The sequence below is a fragment of the Vitis vinifera genome, chromosome 19 (assembly GCF_030704535.1).
Source record: "Vitis vinifera cultivar Pinot Noir 40024 chromosome 19, ASM3070453v1".
NCBI classification, from domain to species: domain Eukaryota; kingdom Viridiplantae; phylum Streptophyta; class Magnoliopsida; order Vitales; family Vitaceae; genus Vitis; species Vitis vinifera.
Genome location: NC_081823.1, coordinates 25230338 through 25251147, shown reverse-complemented (window position 1 = coordinate 25251147; position 20810 = coordinate 25230338). Strand labels below are relative to the sequence as shown.

Sequence of the window (20810 nt, the reverse complement as noted above, 5' to 3'; positions counted from 1 at the left end):
TGTTAAGCAGTAGCGATTTTGCTGCAGGTGGAACGCATCCAGGGAGAAGGGGGTATATACAGTGCAACAAAGGAATTTTTACAATTTTTGCGAAGTGCTTGTGATGATGCTGGGGCTCTCCTTGTTTTCGATGAGGCAATAAACATTTCAGTGATGAAATATAGTTACTCAAACTGGTCCTATATGTTCAATCATGTTGCCTATATTGCTCGATTGGAAATAGCCAAATTGCAGATAATTTTTTCAGTACATGCATGCAAGGATTTTATTTTATGGTCGGATTTTCCTAAAACCTACTGTATTATATCAGAAAATAATATCTGTGAAAGTCGTTTTTCAATCCCCTTATATTTGATTTCATAGATTTTAAGTTCGGTGCGCATATTGGGTATTTGCCTCAATCTGGTGTCTCTTGGTTTACCTTCTTTAGATGTCCACTTAACTGCTAGGCCTCAACTCATTTCAGGTAAAAACTTTCTGCTTCACTACTTCGTTAATGAATAATGTTTTCCAGAAGATATTGGGATGATGACTAGACTAGGAAGAATTGTTTGCACTCCCAACCCCATAAGAAATTAAAAAGGAAAAAAGAAAAATTAAAATACTTGCTGCACGAAAAGATACAAAAAAGATAGGAATTCTATAGATGAATCCCTAAATCGCCATTATTGCTTTTATGTTTAAATGAGTGAGGTGAAGGTGCTTTTTTCTTCCTATATAACTCCAATTCCCACACCAAATATGAATTGAAATAAAAAACAAGCTGTTGTCAGAATCCAGTTTCCATTTATCATGCAGTTAGGGAATTAATACATAAAAGCACACTGCATTGTTTGCTGAATCCCAACTAGAATGAAAAACGGTAGAGGATTCTGTGTCTGAAAAGCAGAAGTGGCCAAAGGCAATGAGACTTCATTTGAGATTTATTCCGTGTGAATAAATCTGTTTCATCTTGTTTGTAGCTCCAACAGCAGAACCTTCTGTTTTAAGCCAAATTCATACTTCTTGTCCTCTAATTATTTGTTCAATTTTCCTATCTTGATCATGTTCTGATCCTGTTCTATAGGTTCAATGTGGTCTAGGCCGAACTGGGCACCTCTGGGCTCATGAGTCCTATGGTGTATTCCCTGACATAATGACACTTGCCAAGCCTCTTGCTGGAGGCCTACCTATTGGTGCTGTACTGGTTACCGAACAAGTTGCTTCTGCCGTAAACTTCGGTGACCATGGAAGCACTTTTGCTGGCAGCCCCCTTGTCTGCAACGCTGCTCTTGCTGTCCTTAAAAAAAATCTCAGAACCCAGCTTCTTGGCCAGTGTCGCCAAGAAGGGCCAATACCTGAAACAAATTTTAACCCAGAAGTTGGGACATAACCCACATGTGAAAGAAGTACGTGGGGTTGGGCTCATTGTTGGGATTGAGCTTGATGTCCAGGCCTCGCCGCTGGTGGATGCCTGTCGAGAAGCCGGCCTCCTGGTGCTAACTGCTGGAAAGGGGAATGTTGTGAGGCTGGTGCCTCCATTGATCATAACAGAGGAGGAGTTGGAGTTGGCAGCTGAGGTTCTTTCCGGGTCTCTTCCAGTACTTGATGGGAGCAATTCAAAGTAGGAGAAGGAGCATTGCTGCCTTCAGTCCAAGGTTAGGCTTAGTTTTTCTTAGTTTTGGGACTGGCATTGGGTCTTGTAGTTCCAATACTGATTGACCTCTTTTTTTTTTTTTTGGAATTTTATGTTGAATTTACTTCTTGACAATTTTAGTGGCATGCTCGTAATATTATGAAAAATGAAGGATGCTTATTAGAAATTTCCATATCCTAGTGAAGATTATATGTCATTTCCACAAAAATTGATAAGTCATATTCAATAAATTTTTAAAATTTACACATGTGGATCAAACAACTAGTGAAGCTTATATGTCATCCACCCACCGCCTACAAATTTTGCTTTCACAGTATTGGATCATAATTGACCAATTTTGGGATAACAAAAAATTATGACTATTTCTTATTTTGGAAAAAAAGAGAGAGAAAATATCATAAAAAATAAAGAGGTAGAAAAAATAGAATAAAAGAAAAAGTGAAGGAAAATAAAAAATAAATTTAAAGTCAATAAATTATTTTTTATATGTTATTTTAAATTGGTCTTATTTATTTTAATTTTTTATATAAAAATTAAATAATTTTAAAACATATAAGTTTCTTATTAATTTTAATTATAATTGATTTTATTTTTTTATTTTTCAGTTTACAACCAATCATGAATAATTTTTTTAAAATATTTTTTTTCTTAATACTTTTCTAAACCAAATATAATTTAGAAAGTGATATTTGTTTTTTGATTGAATAGAAAAAATCAAAGTATTTGATTTTTTCATTAATAGTAATATATTGATATCATCCAATATAATTAAACTGAACCTATGAATAATAAGTACATTTTAATTATATTAGTTGATATCAGCGAATTACTTTATACTAAATAAAAAAATAAAATATTTTAACTTTTCCTATTCAATAAAAAAACAAACACCATCAAAGTTTCTCATAATTAATGTAAATATATTATAGCCATTATATTACTATATATCCACTTATTTACTATTAATACAATGTTGTTTTTGGATCTTGAAAGACGTGAAAAAATGGAAAGGATAAGAAATAAAGAAAAAGGGAAAAAAAAATTAAGCATAATATATAAAACATAAGTTTGAGTTTAAATGTATTTTATCCCCTCGTAAAAATTAAAAATAAATGAATGAATGAATTTTATATATAACATGATATCATAATATATCAGCCAGCAATCACCATCCAACCTATAAAAAGATGTATGGGTTTGGGGAAAGGATCTTCGAAATACTGGGTAATTGTAGTTAAACTAGGAAGAATACTTTATGAAATGGGCGGAGTAGTAGAAAATATAACTAGAAAAGCTATTTTAATAACGGATCTAATAAGAAAAAAGTGATGTGATCACCCATTATGATATCCCATGATTAAATACAACAAAAGAGAATTTCACGATCAAACGGATATGAATAAACTTTGTTTACAAGTGTATGAGATTAAACTCTTTTCAATGAAATTATAAATCAAAAGTCTTATTAAAGAATCAATTTTGCTATGATATATACCATGTGAAATCCAAAAGATTTAAAGAGAAAAAAGAAAATTTAGGGTTTCCTATTATGAACATTTAAAAAAATATATATATACAATACCATTAAAATTTAAATAAATATAATAAAAGGAAAAAAAATACAACTGTGGACCCCACATTTCAGCTCATGCATTTCTCACTCAATGGCGAACTCAATTTTTATTTAAAAAATGATTTATTAATTAAAAATGACTTGGAGTCGCCACTTATTTTTGATTTATTTTTTAAAGGGCAAACAAAATAAGAAAGAAAACCCTAAGTACGACTCCTTATTTTGGAAAAAAGGTGATCTATGAAAAATCGGATCGGGTTTGGGGATCAGGTTATTTATTGGGAAGGTACGGTATGAACCGTAGCACCCCTCTAAGTCCCTGAAGTCAAGTCTCTACTAATAGGATGAAACTGACGTGGCAATCAATAGAAAAATCAATGGATATCCTAATCTATCATGCACATACGGGAATCAGAAAATACATAGATAATGACCAAAAAGAGAGTAGACGTATACCTGGACCACTAACCGCAACACGCTTTTAAGAAAATGAGATTAGTGTACAACCACAAAATAATTATATACATATCATGGAACAGAGCAAATCAATCATGCATGGCAAACAAGCCGATCAATCAATCAATCAATTAGGAAATCACATGTCGGGCCCCCACCAAAGCCCATTTATTTTTGCTTGAACTAATTTCATAAATTCCATCACTTGGAATTACGAAATTTGATTCTGATTTTATTTCAAAACATTTCAAAATAGAAGAGATTATGAAGATTGCATGCCAAAGAAAATGACAGCAAATTTTATTGAAGAACGTATTATTTTGAAGCCTAAGAAAAAGGCTAAGGATGAAAAAATTTGGAGATTTTAAGTCATTTTAATGAAAAACTAAAATCCTGAAAATTATTAGAGGAAAAGAGATTTGAAAAATTGTTTTCGAAATCAAAGAGGATGAAGTGTGGTGATGGCATCCGGATTAAGGGTGGCCATCCCATGACAATGGATGCTTGAATAATAATCAACTCGGACAACAGTGTTGTGGGACCCTGTTCACCCCTCTGCTTGTGGCCACTGAGGAGTCATTGGGAAGCACCCATTCTCCATTTGCGTTCAACACCGCTATCTTAGTTGGAAAAGGATGGGTGATATCACTGTTTTCAAGCTGCCCTCAATGCATGATGAAATACCATACTCTTCAGGTCTCAGATCAGTCACATGATAAGCATCACAATCAACTGCACCTCGGTACTTATTGTGAAGCCACATGTCCAAAAGTTCCTATTACTCATGCTGTCACATATGCATAGGCATCTAACACTGACTTTGCAAGCCCCAATCGAAAAGCTAGAAGTGAGACCTTTCTTCTAGTGAAGTATTGGGTGACTTGAAGTCTTCATAAATAACTGAAGGACTCGCTTCATCATGCAAGTGCTCCAATCTCATGATTGTACCAACCACTATTTTCATTCTTATATTCCAATCCAGTAATTCTTTATTAGGTGGAAGATCTAGATGACGATACTCCAGTGGTTTCAGAGGCGTAAACTTATAGACCAGAAGTCATTGTTCTCCATCAGCACAGTAGCCTTGAAGACCCTCTTTCCATCCAGTCATTCAACAGCAACAATCTGTCCCATACTTTCAAATCATCCTTCCATTTCTATACATGCTAGAGAACGCCACGTGCCATGCATATGAGAGGTGGAGGAAGGTGTGAACCTAACAGTTTTCGCCTCATGCGAATTGATACATGCAGAATAGAATGCGCAGGATATGACCGATTCCCTAGTTCACTTGAGGATTTCCCAGATCACATTCCATTCATCCTCAACAGAACCGGACTCACGATCTTTAGGGATAGAAATCCTTGAAACCTCCCCACATGACACAAAAATATTCTTCTAGGGTGCTCCTAACCTAGTCCTCATTGCAACTTTTCGAGTCAAGGCCTGCATTATCAGTTGCTTCTTGAACAAAAAATTTCAGCAAGTTCGGGGCTTCCTCTCAAGGTGTCGTGCCCGAGTCGTACTCTTTCATTGTCACCTAACCCAAAGACTTGTCCCTTATTAATGACTGTAATGGTGCGATACAGACCTGTGCTCATTTGAGAAATGTAGTGGCCTCTCAGGTTATCAAGGATCCAAGGCCTCGTGACTTTATCAGAATCTCCCCTGTCTGGAAACCCAAAACTACCAAAACCCATCTGCCCAAGACCATATGCAGAACCGGTATCCACCAAGACGAAGGTTTTCCTCTTCCATACACAAACCTGCACAGCAAGGTGGCTCTTAAGGCTGCTTAAGATCTCAGGAGCAGTCTTACCAATCTCATCACCATGGTCCAATGCACCCTAATAACCTTTGCCCCAGGTATATACAAATCCACTGGAGTCAAGTGTCGCCACGTGCTCATCACCAGCAGAGATGAGAACCACATGAACAGTCTTTCTTTTAATTGATTGAATTACACGTGGTCAGAGCTCATTATGCTGTTCATCCTAGGCAAGACAGAAATTTGTCACAAACCCAAAAGAGTGGGCAGTCCCATCATCATTTGCGGCCATGACACAACTTGGTCATGCAGCCATCTGAACCACAGGATCAACACCTTCAAGTAGTTCAACAATTTTAAGTGTCCGTCTGTCTACAGTGTCACCATAACCAAGCTGACCATGTATGTTCATTCCACATGCAAAGACATGGCCTTTTATTGGGAGAAACGCGGCGAAACTAAACCTAGCAACAACCTGCTTGTAAGGAACTTCCTTCAGTGCTTCAACAAAGTCGAGCCGGAACATGGGACAAACTGTATCTCCATGCCCACAGCGAAAGGAGGAATAATTTCCACAAGTGGAAGCCTCTCCAGACTGCATGACGAAGGCTGCATGATTGTGGGATGTTGAGACTTGGGTCACAGGTGCCAAAGACGGGAAATTAATCTTGCTAAACGCCATGCATGGTTTCGTTTCATTGTCGTTAGCTGGAAGAATGATTTCCATGTATTCGAAAGAAATTGCCCAATTCTTGACTGTACCCATAGATGCAGCTGCAACTTGCTCATTCTCAAAAGGCTCCACCTTCATCACATGACGCCGGTAGCGGGTGACATATCTCATTGACAAGAATAGGATGGTGTACGTGTGGGATGGGTGATGTGAATGAAGCAGTGGGTTTGATGGCCATGGATGCATGCAGCGCTGATTAGCCGTGGGTGCATGCGGCGCGGGCTTGGTGGGTGCCAAGCAAGGGATTTGATGGCTATGGGTGCATGCATGGGATGGGTGATATGGGATGAGTTACAGCCGTGGGTGTAGGATAGGTTGATGTGGGTACGGAACAATGGGTTTGATGGCCATGGGTGCATGCATGGGATGGATTAGTCGTGGGTACATGTGGCGCGGGTTTGGTGGGTGTGAAGCAATAGATTTGATGGCTATGGGTGCATGCATGGGATAGGTGATATGGGATGAGACACATGCACGTGATTAAAGGTGAAAGGGAATAAACAAATATGTATTTCACTAAACCACCGATAATCACATTGACGGGAATCCCATCTGCATTTCAATCCGTTCACAAATATGTAATTCTTTCTGTGACATCTGTTAAGCATAGTCACTCTTCAAGTATCACTGGAACAGCTGATAACTCGGATTCTAGTATAGTCAAGCTGCCAATACTGCCAATGGTTCCAACTTTCATCTGCAGCGGGATCTGGAGATCTCTTGCCCATGAATGATAATACCATGCGTCCCCTGGGAAATATCTCTTCCAATCGTGATTTGAGAAACAATGAGAAGTTATTCTGGAATTGAATCAAGCACGCTTCCAAAACGCAAAGTGGGTTTGTCTTCAATATATAAATCGCTCTCTAGTAAAAGGATGCAGTGGCCTTGCTATCCAAACCAGGTGGAAACTGAAAAAGTCAATAAAAACTGGAAGAGGAGTGTACAAAATGATGCTCTTGGTCGAGAATAGCCTCCCACAAAATGAATCAGACACCCCATAACTTGACAAACATGCTGCAACTCATCATACTCACCAACTGAGAATACATTTCTTGTAGTTCTTTACTTCCTCAAGTAAAGATGTGAAAATTGATGTACACCATGGGCGGATGCTAGAGACAGGGGACGGACAAAAAACAAAAAAAAAAAAAAAAGGGCACAAGTAGAAGAAAACGAAAAAAACCCCACAAATCTCATTTCATATATCAATCAATGGGCTCAGATATAAGAATGGGCTAAAACAGATTTCAAATGAGTTTTGAAAACAAAATCAAATCATGAATGCCAATATCACATATGGAATACCAAAAGCAGAGGACACAAAAACAGGTTAGAAATCAAAGCTGAGTCAAGTGAAAATCCCCAACAAACACATTCAAACATTAAAAACAGAGTCTCATGATACCTAAAACAGTAAAACAGCAAGAACAGGGACCCGCGACTTCTGGCGTGACGGACCAGGACTCTAACCAACTTAGCGATTTCCCGCCGAAACGCTAACCCACAGAAATAATACCTAAACCCTCTTCTTTCAAGGCTTTCCCCACGCGTATCTCTTCTTGTCTCTGACTCTGTATCTCTTCCTCTATAATCTCCCAAGCCAAAATCTCTCTCAAACAAAACACTCTGTATCTCTCTCTCTGTCACTACCCAAGAAAAATGAACTTCCCTCCAGAAAATGTCTCTCCCCTCGGCAATGGATACCCATACCTCTCAAAAATATCTCCCTACAACTCTCTCCCCTCCTAACTGGTATTCCTCAAGCCAAAAAAAAAAAAAAACTCCCCAAATCCCTATCCAAAAACAACCACCAAAAGCACCCTCCAAAAAAATCTTCCCCAACAACCCCTCAAAAATATCTTTTTCTGGCAAAAAAAGGCACCTCTCCATGCAGCTGGCAACGCTCCCTCTAACAGCCAAAATGCGTTTCCTCTGAATATTCCAGCCATGTGTCAAGCTTCCAATGGCTCTCAAAAGTTCACCTGATTCTTCAACAGTTAACCAGAAGATAGCATGTAGTAACTTAGAAACGTGACACCTGGCAAAAAATGAGCTGCAAAAATGGTGAGAAAAATCAGCCCCAAAATGGGGGTCTACAACAACCTTACCCATACTCTAGAAAAATAGTAACTAAATAAAACTTCTAAATAAATAAGTACTCTAACATGCATTATATAGTTTTATTTCTGAATTGTCTTGTATTAATTGCTATAGAGCTTGACAGTCTGTACATAGAAGACAATGACATTTATCTATTGGCATTATGTATTCAGTTTATTAATTTTTTATAACATTCTATGTATCACATGGTGGAGTCTTTTATTAATCTTTATGGTGCTTGACAGCCTGTACATAGAAGACGATGACATTATTACTTTATTGGCATTATGTATTCAGTTTACTAATTTTTATACCAGTGGTGGAGTCTTTTATTAATCTTTACACAGTCTGTACGTTGAAGAGAATGGCATTTTTTTTTGGGAAAGTTGTGCTTTGGGCTTCCCATCCCAATATAATAGCATTTTTAAAACCCAACAATGGAAATATGAGAATAAGCTTTTAATAGGAAAAGTATTATCATTTTTGAGCCGGCTCCATCTTCTATGTCCAAATTGTCCCTCCATTTCTCCAGCTCAACATCCTCAGCATCATCCCAACCTCCATGCCACCCTCTCTCATTTGGAAGTTTTCTCTCATCTTTTTTCACTCTTGAAAACTCAAAATCTCTCTCATTTAAGTTCAAAAACCCAAATCCAAAACTCCAAGGCGGTGTCAATTAAACGCGTCTTTCGGCTCATCTAGGAGCCATGGGAGTCCAAGAGAATCCAGGAAAAACGAAAAGGAGCTCGAGTGGAGAGAGTATGTACCCAAAAATTGAAACCCTAACCTCCAAATGTGTCCTAGATTAGCAAATTCTTGTCAAATATAGTTTTATCAGCAAGAAATAACACCAAACATCTCTCCTAGACCATTAAATCGGCGAAATCCTTAAAAAACTAAAGGAAACAATGTAGAAAATGAAGCAAGAGAGACTCTTAAAGTATTGGGTCCGAATGAACCCGCGACTGTACCTTAAGTACTACCTCAATAACCCTTAGGTGCGACCTTAATTTACTTTAGGTACTATCTTAACTGGCCTCAAGTACTACCTTAGTTAAACTTGGGTATTATCTATATGAAGCCATATAACTTCATTTGTTTTTTGATTGAATAGAAAAAGTTAAAATATTTGGTTTTTTCATTAATAGTAACATGTTGATATCGTCCCATATAATTAAAATGAACCTATGAATAACAAGTTCATTTTAATTATGTTAGTTGATATAGTAAATTACTTTTAACTGAATAAAAAAATTAAATATTTAAACTTTTTCTATTCAATAAAAAAAAAAAAAAACAAACAAACACCATCGAAGTTTCTCATAATTAATGTAAATATATTATAGCCATTATATTACCGATTAATACAATATTGTTTTTGGATCTTGAAAGATTGAGAAAAAAAATGAAAGGATAAGAAATAAAGGAAAAGGGGAAAAAAATTAAGCTTAATATATGAAACATAAGTTGAGGTTAAATGTATTTTATCCCCTAATAAAAATTAAAAGTAAATGAATGAATGAATTTTATATACAACATGATATCATAATATATTAGTCAACGATCACCATCCAACCTATAGAAAGACGTATGGGTCCGGGGAAAGGATCTCCCAAATATTGGGTAGTTATAATTAAATAAGGAATAATATTTTATGAAATGAGCGGAGTAGCATAAAATATAGCTAGAAAAGCTATTTCAATAGCATATCAAATAGGGAAAAAATATAGCTAGAAAAGCTATTTCAATAGCATATCAAATGGGGAAAAAATGATGTGATCATCCATTACGATGTTCCATAATTAAATATGACAAAAGAGAATTTTATAATAAAACGAATATAAAAAGACCATTTTTTGCAAATGTATGAGATTAAACTCTCTTCCATGAGATCATAAATCAAAAGTTTTATTAAAAGATCAATTTTGCTCTATAATACCATGTGAAATCCAAAAAATTCAAAGAGAAAAAAGAAAATCTAGGGTTTCCTATTATGAACGCTCTAAAACATATATATATATATATATATATATATATATATATATATATATATATATATATATATATATATATATATATATATATATATAATACCATTAAAGTTTAAATAAATATAATAAAAAGAAATAAATAGTAACTTACCCTTACCCTAGAAAAATTGTGACTTATCACAAATGGTGGAGTCTTTTATAGGCAATATGTATTCAGTTTATTAATTTTTTATACGAGTCTAAGTATCACAAGTGGTGAGTCTTTTATTAATCTTTACACAGTCTGTACATAGAAGACAATGACATTATTTATTGGTATTATCTACAGATTATGAATTTTTTATAGCATTCAACGTAGGCTCCAACCACAATCTCCGGCCGGCACTGATTTCTCAGTCTTTTACTGGGAAAAAGAGAGGTGATATTCCACTATTACTTTTCTCCTTGCTCATCTTCTCTCCACCTCTCCAACTCCAATCCATCACCTGTTTTCTCCATGGATTGTGTGAGCCCCATCCTGGATGCCGCCACTCGCTTGTGGGATTGCACTGCTAAGCGTGCTGTTTACATCCGTCACCTCCCACAAAATCTCAACTCTTTGAGAACTGAAATGGAGGAACTCAAGAACCTGTACGAAGATGTGAAGGAAAGGGTGGAACGTGAAGAGAAACGTCAGAAGAAGCATCTTCGTGTAGTTGATGGCTGGCTCCGCGGAGTAGAAGCCATGGAAAAAGAAGTGCAGGAAATATTGGCGAAAGGTGATGAAGAAATCCAGAAGAAATGTCTCGGAACCTGTTGTCCTAAAAACTGTGGCGCTAGCTACAATCTTGGCAAGATGGTACTTGAAAAGATGGATGCTGTGACGGTCAAGAAGACGGAGGGCTCAAATTTCAGTGTAGTTGCTGAACCTTTGCCTAGTCCTCCCGTGATGGAGAGGCAGCTTGAAAAGACTGTGGGCCAAGATTTGTTGTTTGGGAAGGTCTGGAAATGGCTCCAAGATGGTGGAGAGCAGGTAAGCAGTATCGGATTATATGGAATGGGGGGTGTGGGCAAAACCACCCTCTTGACCAGGATCAACAATGAGCTCCTCAAAACCAGGCTTGAATTTGATGCAGTGATTTGGGTGACTGTGTCCAGACCAGCCAATGTGGAAAAGGTTCAGCGAGTTCTTTTCAATAAAGTGGAGATTCCCCAAGATAAATGGGAAGGTAGGAGTGAGGATGAAAGGGCAGAAGAAATATTCAATGTCCTGAAGACAAAGAAATTTGTGCTTTTGTTAGATGACATATGGGAGCGGCTGGATCTATCCAAAGTTGGTATTCCTCCTCTCAATCCTCAAGATAAGTTGAAGATGGTACTTACAACGCGATCTAAAGATGTGTGCCAAGATATGGAAGTTACAGAGAGCATTGAAATGAATTGTCTCCCATGGGAGGATGCTTTTGCTCTGTTTCAGACCAAGGTGGGAGCAGACACCATAAATTCTCATCCAGATATACCAAAGTTGGCGGAGATGGTTGCCAAAGAGTGTTGCGGCTTACCACTTGCCCTCATCACCATAGGGCGAGCAATGGCGGGAACAAAAACACCCGAAGAATGGGAGAAAAAAATAAAAATGTTGAAGAATTATCCGGCAAAGTTTCCAGGTATGGAGAATCGTCTGTTTTCACGCTTGGCATTCAGTTATGATAGCCTACCCGATGAAACCATCAAATTGTGTTTCCTATATTGCTCTTTATTTCCGGAGGATTATGAAATCTCTCATCGAAATCTTATACAACTTTGGATCGGGGAGGGTTTTCTGGATGAATATGACAACATACAACAAGCAAGAAATCAAGGAGAAGAAGTTATTAAAAGTTTACAGCTGGCATGTCTATTAGAGAATGGCAGATCTCCATTAGATGAAAAAGACAAATATTTGAAGATGCATGATGTTATTCGTGATATGGCTTTGTGGTTGGCTCGTGAAAACGGGAAGAAGAAGAACAAATTTGTGGTAAAAGATGGAGTTGAACCGATTAGAGCTCAGGAAGTTGAAAAATGGAAAGAGACACAGAGGATATCATTGTGGGATACCAACATTGAAGAACTTAGGAAACCACCATATTTCCCTAATATGGACACCTTTTTGGCATCACATAAGTTTATTCGGTCATTTCCAAATAGATTCTTTACAAACATGCCTATTATAAGAGTTTTGGTCTTGTCAAACAATTTTAAACTTACAGAGTTACCTGCGGAGATTGGAAACTTAGTTACTTTGCAATATCTTAATTTTTCGGGTCTAAGTATAAAATACTTACCTGCGGAGCTCAAGAATTTGAAAAAATTAAGGTGCTTGATATTGAATGAAATGTATTCGCTCAAGTCACTTCCATCTCAAATGGTATCAAGTCTTTCCTCTTTGCAATTGTTCAGCATGTATAGCACGATTGTAGGGTCAGACTTTACGGGAGATGATGAAGGAAGGTTATTAGAAGAGTTAGAGCAGCTAGAACACATTGATGATATATCTATCCACCTTACAAGTGTATCATCCATCCAAACATTACTTAACTCCCACAAGTTGCAAAGATCCACAAGATGGGTGCAATTAGGTTGTGAGCGTATGAACCTGGTCCAACTATCCCTTTATATAGAGACACTCCGTATTAGAAATTGTTTTGAATTGCAAGATGTGAAAATCAATTTTGAAAAGGAAGTGGTGGTCTACTCAAAATTCCCAAGGCACCAATGCTTGAACAACCTTTGTGATGTCGACATATCCGGATGTGGTGAATTGTTGAATTTGACATGGCTTATTTGTGCTCCAAGCCTTCAATTTCTAAGTGTTTCAGCATGTAAATCAATGGAAAAAGTGATAGATGATGAAAAGAGTGAAGTTTTAGAAATTGAAGTAGATCATGTGGGTGTATTCTCGAGACTCATATCTCTCACTTTAATATGGCTACCAAAGCTAAGAAGTATATATGGACGTGCCCTACCTTTTCCATCTTTAAGACACATCCATGTGTCTGGATGTCCAAGTTTGAGGAAGCTGCCATTTCATTCCAATACTGGAGTGAGCAAGAAATTCGAGAAAATCAAGGGAGACCAAGAATGGTGGGATGAATTGGAGTGGGAGGATCAAACCATTATGCACAACCTCACTCCATATTTTCAATCCGAGTGATGAACACCTATTGCATTCGTCTCATTACAAGTAATTCCTTCTTTTTCTTCCTTATATATATATATATATATAATTGTATTTAAAAAATTTCATTTTATAAATATGGCCAGTTCCAAATGTGCATTGTGATTGTTTGAGTCGACCTCTCAAGATATTATTTTATTTTCTATTTGGAATATTATTTTAACTTTTCATGTATTTTAATTATATTTAGTTTCTCTTTGATTTCTCACTCTACATACTTCATTAGATTGTTTGGGACTTGGGAGTAAAATTCTTGTAGAAAAATGCAAAAATAGATGTTATTTGTAAAGATTGTTTAGCAACATCATCATTTATTTTTCTCCCACCTCCTCCAGGAAACAATCTCTTAATCTCCACGAAATTCAAAAACCAAAATGCAGAAGCTCAAAGGAAGACACGACAATCCCCACAAGCCTCGATTAGTGCATTGCTGAATCATCACTAGGCATTTTCATCGTTTCAACTGCACATGAGCTTCCATGTCTACAAACTTGAGCTCCAAGCTCTGATTATCTTGTCAAAGCTTCTGTTTTACTTTCATTAGTCTATTGTCATCCTGTGCCTTAAAAATAGAAGATTATAAATATAGATTCAACACTTTCGTATTGAAAGGAAGCTTGAATTAGTAGTTTTTCCCTTTTTCCCTTTCTTTTTTTGTGGTTTTGTAGGTGCTCTGTTTGAGATTTTGGTTGATTTCATAAAATTAGAAGATAATAAACTACTTATTTGTTGAGAAAAATAATGTAAAGAAAAAGAAAATGAATTGGAATTTTAAATCTTAGAACTATGAAATTGATACCCAAAATCAAATCTTGGGAGGTTGCCTACTGTAAATCCAAGGGAGCATTGGGGGAAAGAAGGTGAAAATTCAGAGATTTTAGAGTGCAGCTGAAAGAAAGAGTTTAAGGAGCTAAAACAGGGAAAACGAAGCATCAACTGAAAATCAAGAGAATGCCTTTGTTTCATTCATTGGGATAATCCTATTTTCACTTCATAATATCTCTTTATTTTATTTTTCATAAGCATTATCTGTCAGGCTGTTGGGATGTGTTTCTTTAATGCAAAATCACAAAACAAAGGAGAATAATTGGAATCAACTTCTTCCTTCTACATTTCCTTCTGCAGTTGATGCAGCAGTTGAAGATGGAGAATGATTTCACATATTTCCCTGATACACAGAGCTCATGAAGTTGAAGAATGGAAAGAGACGCAGAGGATGCCATTGTGGGATACCAACATTGAAGAAACTTAAGGAACCACCATATTTCCCTCATACTATGACCTTTCTGGCATCGAGTGAGTGTAGTGAGTCATATTTCAAAATGGATCCTTCACAAACATGCCTATCATAAGAGGTTTAGACATGTCAAACAATGATCAACTTATGAATTTACCTGTGGAGATTGGCAACTTAGTTACCTTGCAATATCTTACTTTGTGGATAGAAGGATAAAATACTTACCAATGGAGCTCAAGAACTTGAAAAAATTGAGGTGCTTGATATTTGACAGTATGTAATCACTTGACACACTTCCATCTGAAATGGTATCAAATGCTTTCATCTTTGCAATTGTTCAATATGTTTGAGTCAAGAGTATAAGGGAAATGATGAAAAAAAAACTATTGATGATACAACCATCGACCTTACATTTGTGTTGTCCATCCAAACATTATTAAACCCCCAGAGATTGTAAAGGTCTATAAGACGGTTAGGAATCATTAACAGCAAAGTGTATGAAATTGCTCCAACTAAGCCCTTACATAGAAGAGCTTTGTATAACATATGGTAATGAATTGGAAGATGTGGAAATGAATTTTGAAAAGGAAGACATGGCACTTCAACTATTATTCTTCTTTCTCCCATCTATCACTTCAACTATACAATCTTCAGCTCCTAGGCCTTATTTTCACTTATCTCTTTCTCCAAGAAACAATCCCTTAATCTCCAAAGAATTCGAAAACCAAAATACAGAAGCTCAGAGGAAGACATGGCAATCTTCTCCAATTCCCAAAAGCATCAAATAGTGCATATCTTCTCCACCACACATTTGCTTATATCTCTAATACACTTTACCTTCAATTTGCTTCAATTTTCATGGCATATGAGCTCCAATTTTCACCACAAATCTGTTCAAATTTCCGGCATAAACCAGCTTTGATTTCACATCACAAGCTCAGATGCACACTGCACATTGAGATTCAGTTCTCAGAGGTAAAACAAGAAATTTAATCAATTTGATTGCTTCTGTTTTACTTTCACTATTCTTATAAAACTTTAAAATGATGCTTTTGTGTTCAAAGGAAGCTTTAAATGATACATTTGTCAAAATAAAATAAAGATGGTAAGAAATATTTACCTAACAATGTCAGTTGAAAAATTATTAAAATATATAGGAGAAAAAAAATGGTGAAAAGAAAAAAAAATGATAGGATGCATGAAAATCAAAATTTTTCTTCTTTTTATTCTCAATTGAGTAATATTGTGAATTTTCCCAATTCTAAAGTGATAAGGAAAATCCTAAGATCCCCTCCAGAAAGATTTAGGCCTAAAGTCATTGCTTTAGAAGAGAGCAAGGACATTGATTTGATGAGAATTGATAAACTTGTTGACTTCATTCAAACATATGAGATGACCATTCCCAACTCTTAAAGGCCTAAAGATTATACTTTCAAGGCCTCTAAGATTGAGGAAGAAGACATTAAAATGTCAAATAACATAACTAAGGATGAACTAACTCATATGGCTAAAAGAATTAAAAAGGTCATGAAATTCACTAGAAAATTTAATAAAAATCAAGAATATGGAAAAGGAAAAAAGAACTAATGATAAATCCTCTAAAGAAAAGGATAAAAATATCTCCAAAGGTAAAGATAGAATATTTTAACTATGGTGGTCTAGGACACTTTGCTACTTGTTGTCCTATTTCCAAGGATATTAAAAAGCCTATGCAGGATACTTGGAGTGACATGGATTCTGAAGAGAGTGACTCCACAACTTCTGAAAATGCAAGATAGGATCAAAATAACTTTTTAACTTTTGTTGCATCTACTAATTTTGTGCATGATAGTGATTGTGAGTACACTGATAAACAAAATGCTACTTGAATAATCTTATTGTTGAGCATGAGAATTTTATTAAAACAATTTTGAGGAATCATGATATTCTAGATGCTCATAAAGCTAAGATTGATTTGCTTAATAAAAAAGAGGACAAATTTCCTTCAAAAAATTGATTTTTTTTTTTTAGTTTGGACATCATTCCCTTCTTGAGAGAAACAATGTTCTCACTCAAGATATTAAAAAAGTTAAGTTATTTTCTTATGTTAATGAGATATTTCACCCTAAAACTAAAATTTTAAATGAAATTCTTGATAAATGCAAATCCTATGGTGATAAAAGAGGGTTGGGTATATTAACCGAATCGAAACTCCTATTAGTGGAAACACAATTTTTGTTAAAAGTAAGGAAGAAACCCTTAGCCAAGTAACACCTTCACTCCTTCACTTTGCACATGTTGTAAGAAGTCTAGACATACTCAACATAGGTGTCACATTAGATTTCTTTAGAGGTATGAGTCTCAACTAAATAGGCTTCTGAATGATTTTAATTCTCTAAAAAACAATATTTTAAACAATGAAAAAGAAAGAAAAACAAATAGTAAGCCTAAGTATAAAAAAAAACACCACCTAACATACCTCTTAGAATGAAGAAAACCTGGATAAAGAAATAAGACCTCATCTTTCTCTAGAATAAGGGCTTAATTATGTTTGAAGATGTTCCTTTATATTCTCTTAGGAATCCAGATCCTAGAAAATCATTATGAGTCTCTACCTCTACTTAACTCATTGTTCCATAGCCTAGGACCTTCTTTTATTGCTTTATCTTTTGTCCTAGAGCTTTGTTCTGTTTAGAAGTCATTGCTTCTCTTAAGAATTCTTTTTAGTATTTTTTGTGAAGATGAAAGCAAGTTTCTTGTTTAGGGGGAGTGTTCATCACAGGGAGAGTTCTTTTTTGCTTAAAAGTCAATGTGTGCAGGCTTAAGGTTTCGTGCTTGTTTTACTCATTTTTTTTTCTACTCCTTTGGCCTTCTTTATATCTTTCTTAGGCATATGATTATTGTTTGTTTACTAGCCTTATTGGCATGATTTGTAATATCTCGAGTTTGTTACCCAGAAAAATATATTAAATCTACAATATTTGATGTTGATTTTCCTAAGATATTTGTTAATCACTTTTAAGGTACATGATTCTTGATAATTAAATATCTTTGTATAGTGGAAAATCAACAATATTTATACTTTGTGATTAAACAAAAGGGAAACTTTTTAAGTTTAACTAATAAAGTAGATTTTGATTTATTTGGAAGGATCTATTGTCATGCCTAAATCTCATTATCCATATACCTTGTTCAACTAAGATCATTAATATTTTTCCCAAAGTGAGTCAATGCAAAATTTGAATCTTTGGCTAAGATCAACTCTCATATACTTTCCAAGATTCTTTCTTTAAATATATATATATTGTATATGTTGCTTACTTGTAATATTTAGAAACACCCCCAAAAGTGGATACAAAGGCAACCATAAATAAAAATAAAGAAAAATCAAATGAGATAATGGTGTAGAATGCCTCCACTTTAAAAAAAAAGAAAAAAGAAAAAAAAAGACTAAAAAGATGATATCTAATTAAGGGAAAGTTAAGTTGTGTTGTATGTAGACCAACGATGTCATGTTAAAATAGAAATCCGACGATTTTAGAACAAATTGACTGGATGTGTTCTTAATGTGACCAAATGTATGACTTGGATTTCTTCTAAGAGATTAATTTCAAAATATAAAACTAGACAGTAAGTCATCTTCCCTTAAACATCAATACTTATATTTCTATAGCGGTCTTCTTATTTACTCATAGTTATGCATTGAGTTTCGAAACTGAAATTGGGATTAACTTTGTTCTATGGAGCTGAAACTTCATTCTTGTTTGATTACTTATACTATCTGGGAATTCTACTTGTTTTATTATTTTTCAATCTAATTTTGTGAGTTTCTACATTATAAATTTGCCCTAGAATGTTTGGTTATTTTGTTCCCTAGTGTCGTCTTGGCTTTATCTTATGTTGGCTTTCATAATTGTTTCCAACTTCCTATTTTAAGGTTTTTGTTTCAACCTAGGGCTTTATGTTCTACATCGAGTGCCCAAGCTCTTCTTCCAACACTTAAGCGTTATCTTTCCACGCTCCTAGTGCTTAGTTCATTTTTTTTTCCCAGTTTATTGCTAGTCTTTGTTAGGTTTGGATGTTTGTTCACTATTACATAACTCTCGATATATCTAGAACCTTTACTTATATATTATCTATATACCTTTCTTTTTGTGTCTCTCGTACTTATCTTTCTTTACCATTTTTGTGACAAAAAAAGGGAGAATAAAACTTTTGTTAAGAAGGGGGAGAATTCTTTTAATTTTATGAAATTCTAGGAGAAATTAATTAAGGCATTGGAGGAAACCAAACTTGAGATATTGGAGAAAACCATATTATCTGTTAATTACATGTTTTAGAAGTGTAAGAGAGATATTTGACAAGGAAGTTTCCAACAAAATATTTCTTATTGATATGTCTGACTCTCTTAAACTATTTTCTGTCATTGAAGCTTATTCACATGGTCCTTTTTGTGTATATTCTGATTGGTGAAAGCCTCATGTGCTTTACTGTTGATCAATTGCGGCTTGTAAAGCTTCTCTAAGACTTAGTTCTTGCTTCTAATCATATGTGTGTCCATTTGGACTTTGCACATTGGTTCCTTACAGTATTGTGTTTCTTCTTTAATCTTTTGTAATTTCTCAAGAAAAACTTCTTACTATCTTGTTTTGCTTCCTTGACTTTATTTTATCCCACATATTACTTTACCCTAGGTATAGTTTTTTGTGTGCAGGTTACAAGATTGAGAGATAAGTACTACAAGATGATGTAATGTTTTCCTGAGCATACGGGAGGGTGGTTGTTATGTAACGATGTTTTCTCACAAAATTGCCAAAGGGGGAGACTGTTAGGACAATAAGTATTTATTATGTGTTGACAATTTTATTCTAATTTATTTTCTAGCTTAGGAATCTTTTTAGATACTGACTTACTCTTCATTGAAGATTTGAGGTTGTTAATTCAACCGGATAATCACAAAAAGATTCAAAGATTGAATCTTAGGTTGTTTGAAGATTTGCATCCTTTCAGCGAGGCTAAGGAGTATTCAATGGAGCATTGGAGATTATTACATCGTGGACATGGATCAAGTTGTAGGTACTGGAGAGTAAACCTTTGAGATAAGCAGTCAAGTAAATTTTTGTAACTTGATCTCATATAGTATATTTAGATTTGAGGTCTTACACCCATGGTTTTTATCTCCACAGTTAATGTGGGGGTTTTTCATGTAAAAATTCTTGTGTTCATTACATATCTATTAGGTTATCTTGAATATTTTGGATATTCTACTAATGCCTATTATCTAGTAAGGTATATTAGGGTATTAGTCCTTAATCCTTATATTTTAATTTTTTAAAATACACCCATTCACCCCCACCCCCCTTAAGATGTTACTCTACTAACCTCAATTTTTCACAAAACAAAAGGAAATCATTTTCCTTAATTGGTATATGCTTAGTAGAACAAGGTTGTTTTTCAATTTTGAAACATGTGAGAAAATTAAAAGAAGAGATAAAGAAAAAATTAAGCATAATTTTTGAGTTTGAACCATTTTTTCCTCTTTATAAAAATAAATAAATAAATTTTACAAATAGCATGATATCATAATAAATACAAGGCAGTGGTAGCTATCTAATTAACTTACTAATAGCTAGAGATTGTATTTTTCTTTTTTGATTGTTGGAGGTTGGCAAGTCAGTTACTTGTTCATAATTTATTTCAAAAAAAGGCTTAGAGAGGACTCCCCTTCCCATGATCTTCTATGGTCACCCCTCATAATTGAAGTCAAATAATGTAGTTGTAATTTAATTTAATATACATGTATACTCTATATTATAAGCACATGAGGGTCTATATGTGAATTTCACATAAATAAAAAATTAACAAAATAATTAATTCTCCTACACCCCTGGTTGATAAACCATTTTCAATTAATAACTTTGTCTATTCAATTATTGATTTGATTTTGAAAACATTGATTTAAAGTAAAAAATATATATATATATATTTATATATGTTACTTCAAACTTATTTGACTTATTTTAAATATTTTATATACAAATTAAATAATATATATATATATATATATATATATATATATATTGTTATTTTTCAATGTAAAAAGGAATGTCCATGCTTGATAAAAGGCTATTTTTC

At 34.8% G+C, this 20810-nt stretch overlaps 1 protein-coding gene and 2 pseudogenes across 1 annotated transcript in view; 2 read left to right on the top strand and 1 right to left on the bottom strand.

The window, feature by feature from the left end:
* The first annotated feature begins 1010 nt into the window (after positions 1-1010).
* Positions 1011-1713, top strand: LOC100256445 (acetylornithine aminotransferase, mitochondrial-like; annotated as a pseudogene).
* A 2260-nt stretch (positions 1714-3973) lies between these two features.
* LOC100251291 (ultraviolet-B receptor UVR8-like) lies at positions 3974-6598 on the bottom strand (annotated as a pseudogene).
* A 4156-nt stretch (positions 6599-10754) lies between these two features.
* The window catches only part of LOC100246150 (probable disease resistance protein At5g63020-like), a 51045-nt gene continuing 40989 nt past the window's right edge, over positions 10755-20810 (top strand). Inside the window, exon 1 of the mRNA XM_019216896.2 lies at positions 10755-13465. Within this exon, the coding sequence (XP_019072441.1) occupies positions 10757-13435 (2679 nt within the window). The 5' untranslated portion in view covers positions 10755-10756 and the 3' untranslated portion in view covers positions 13436-13465. The remainder of the gene's footprint in view (positions 13466-20810) is intronic.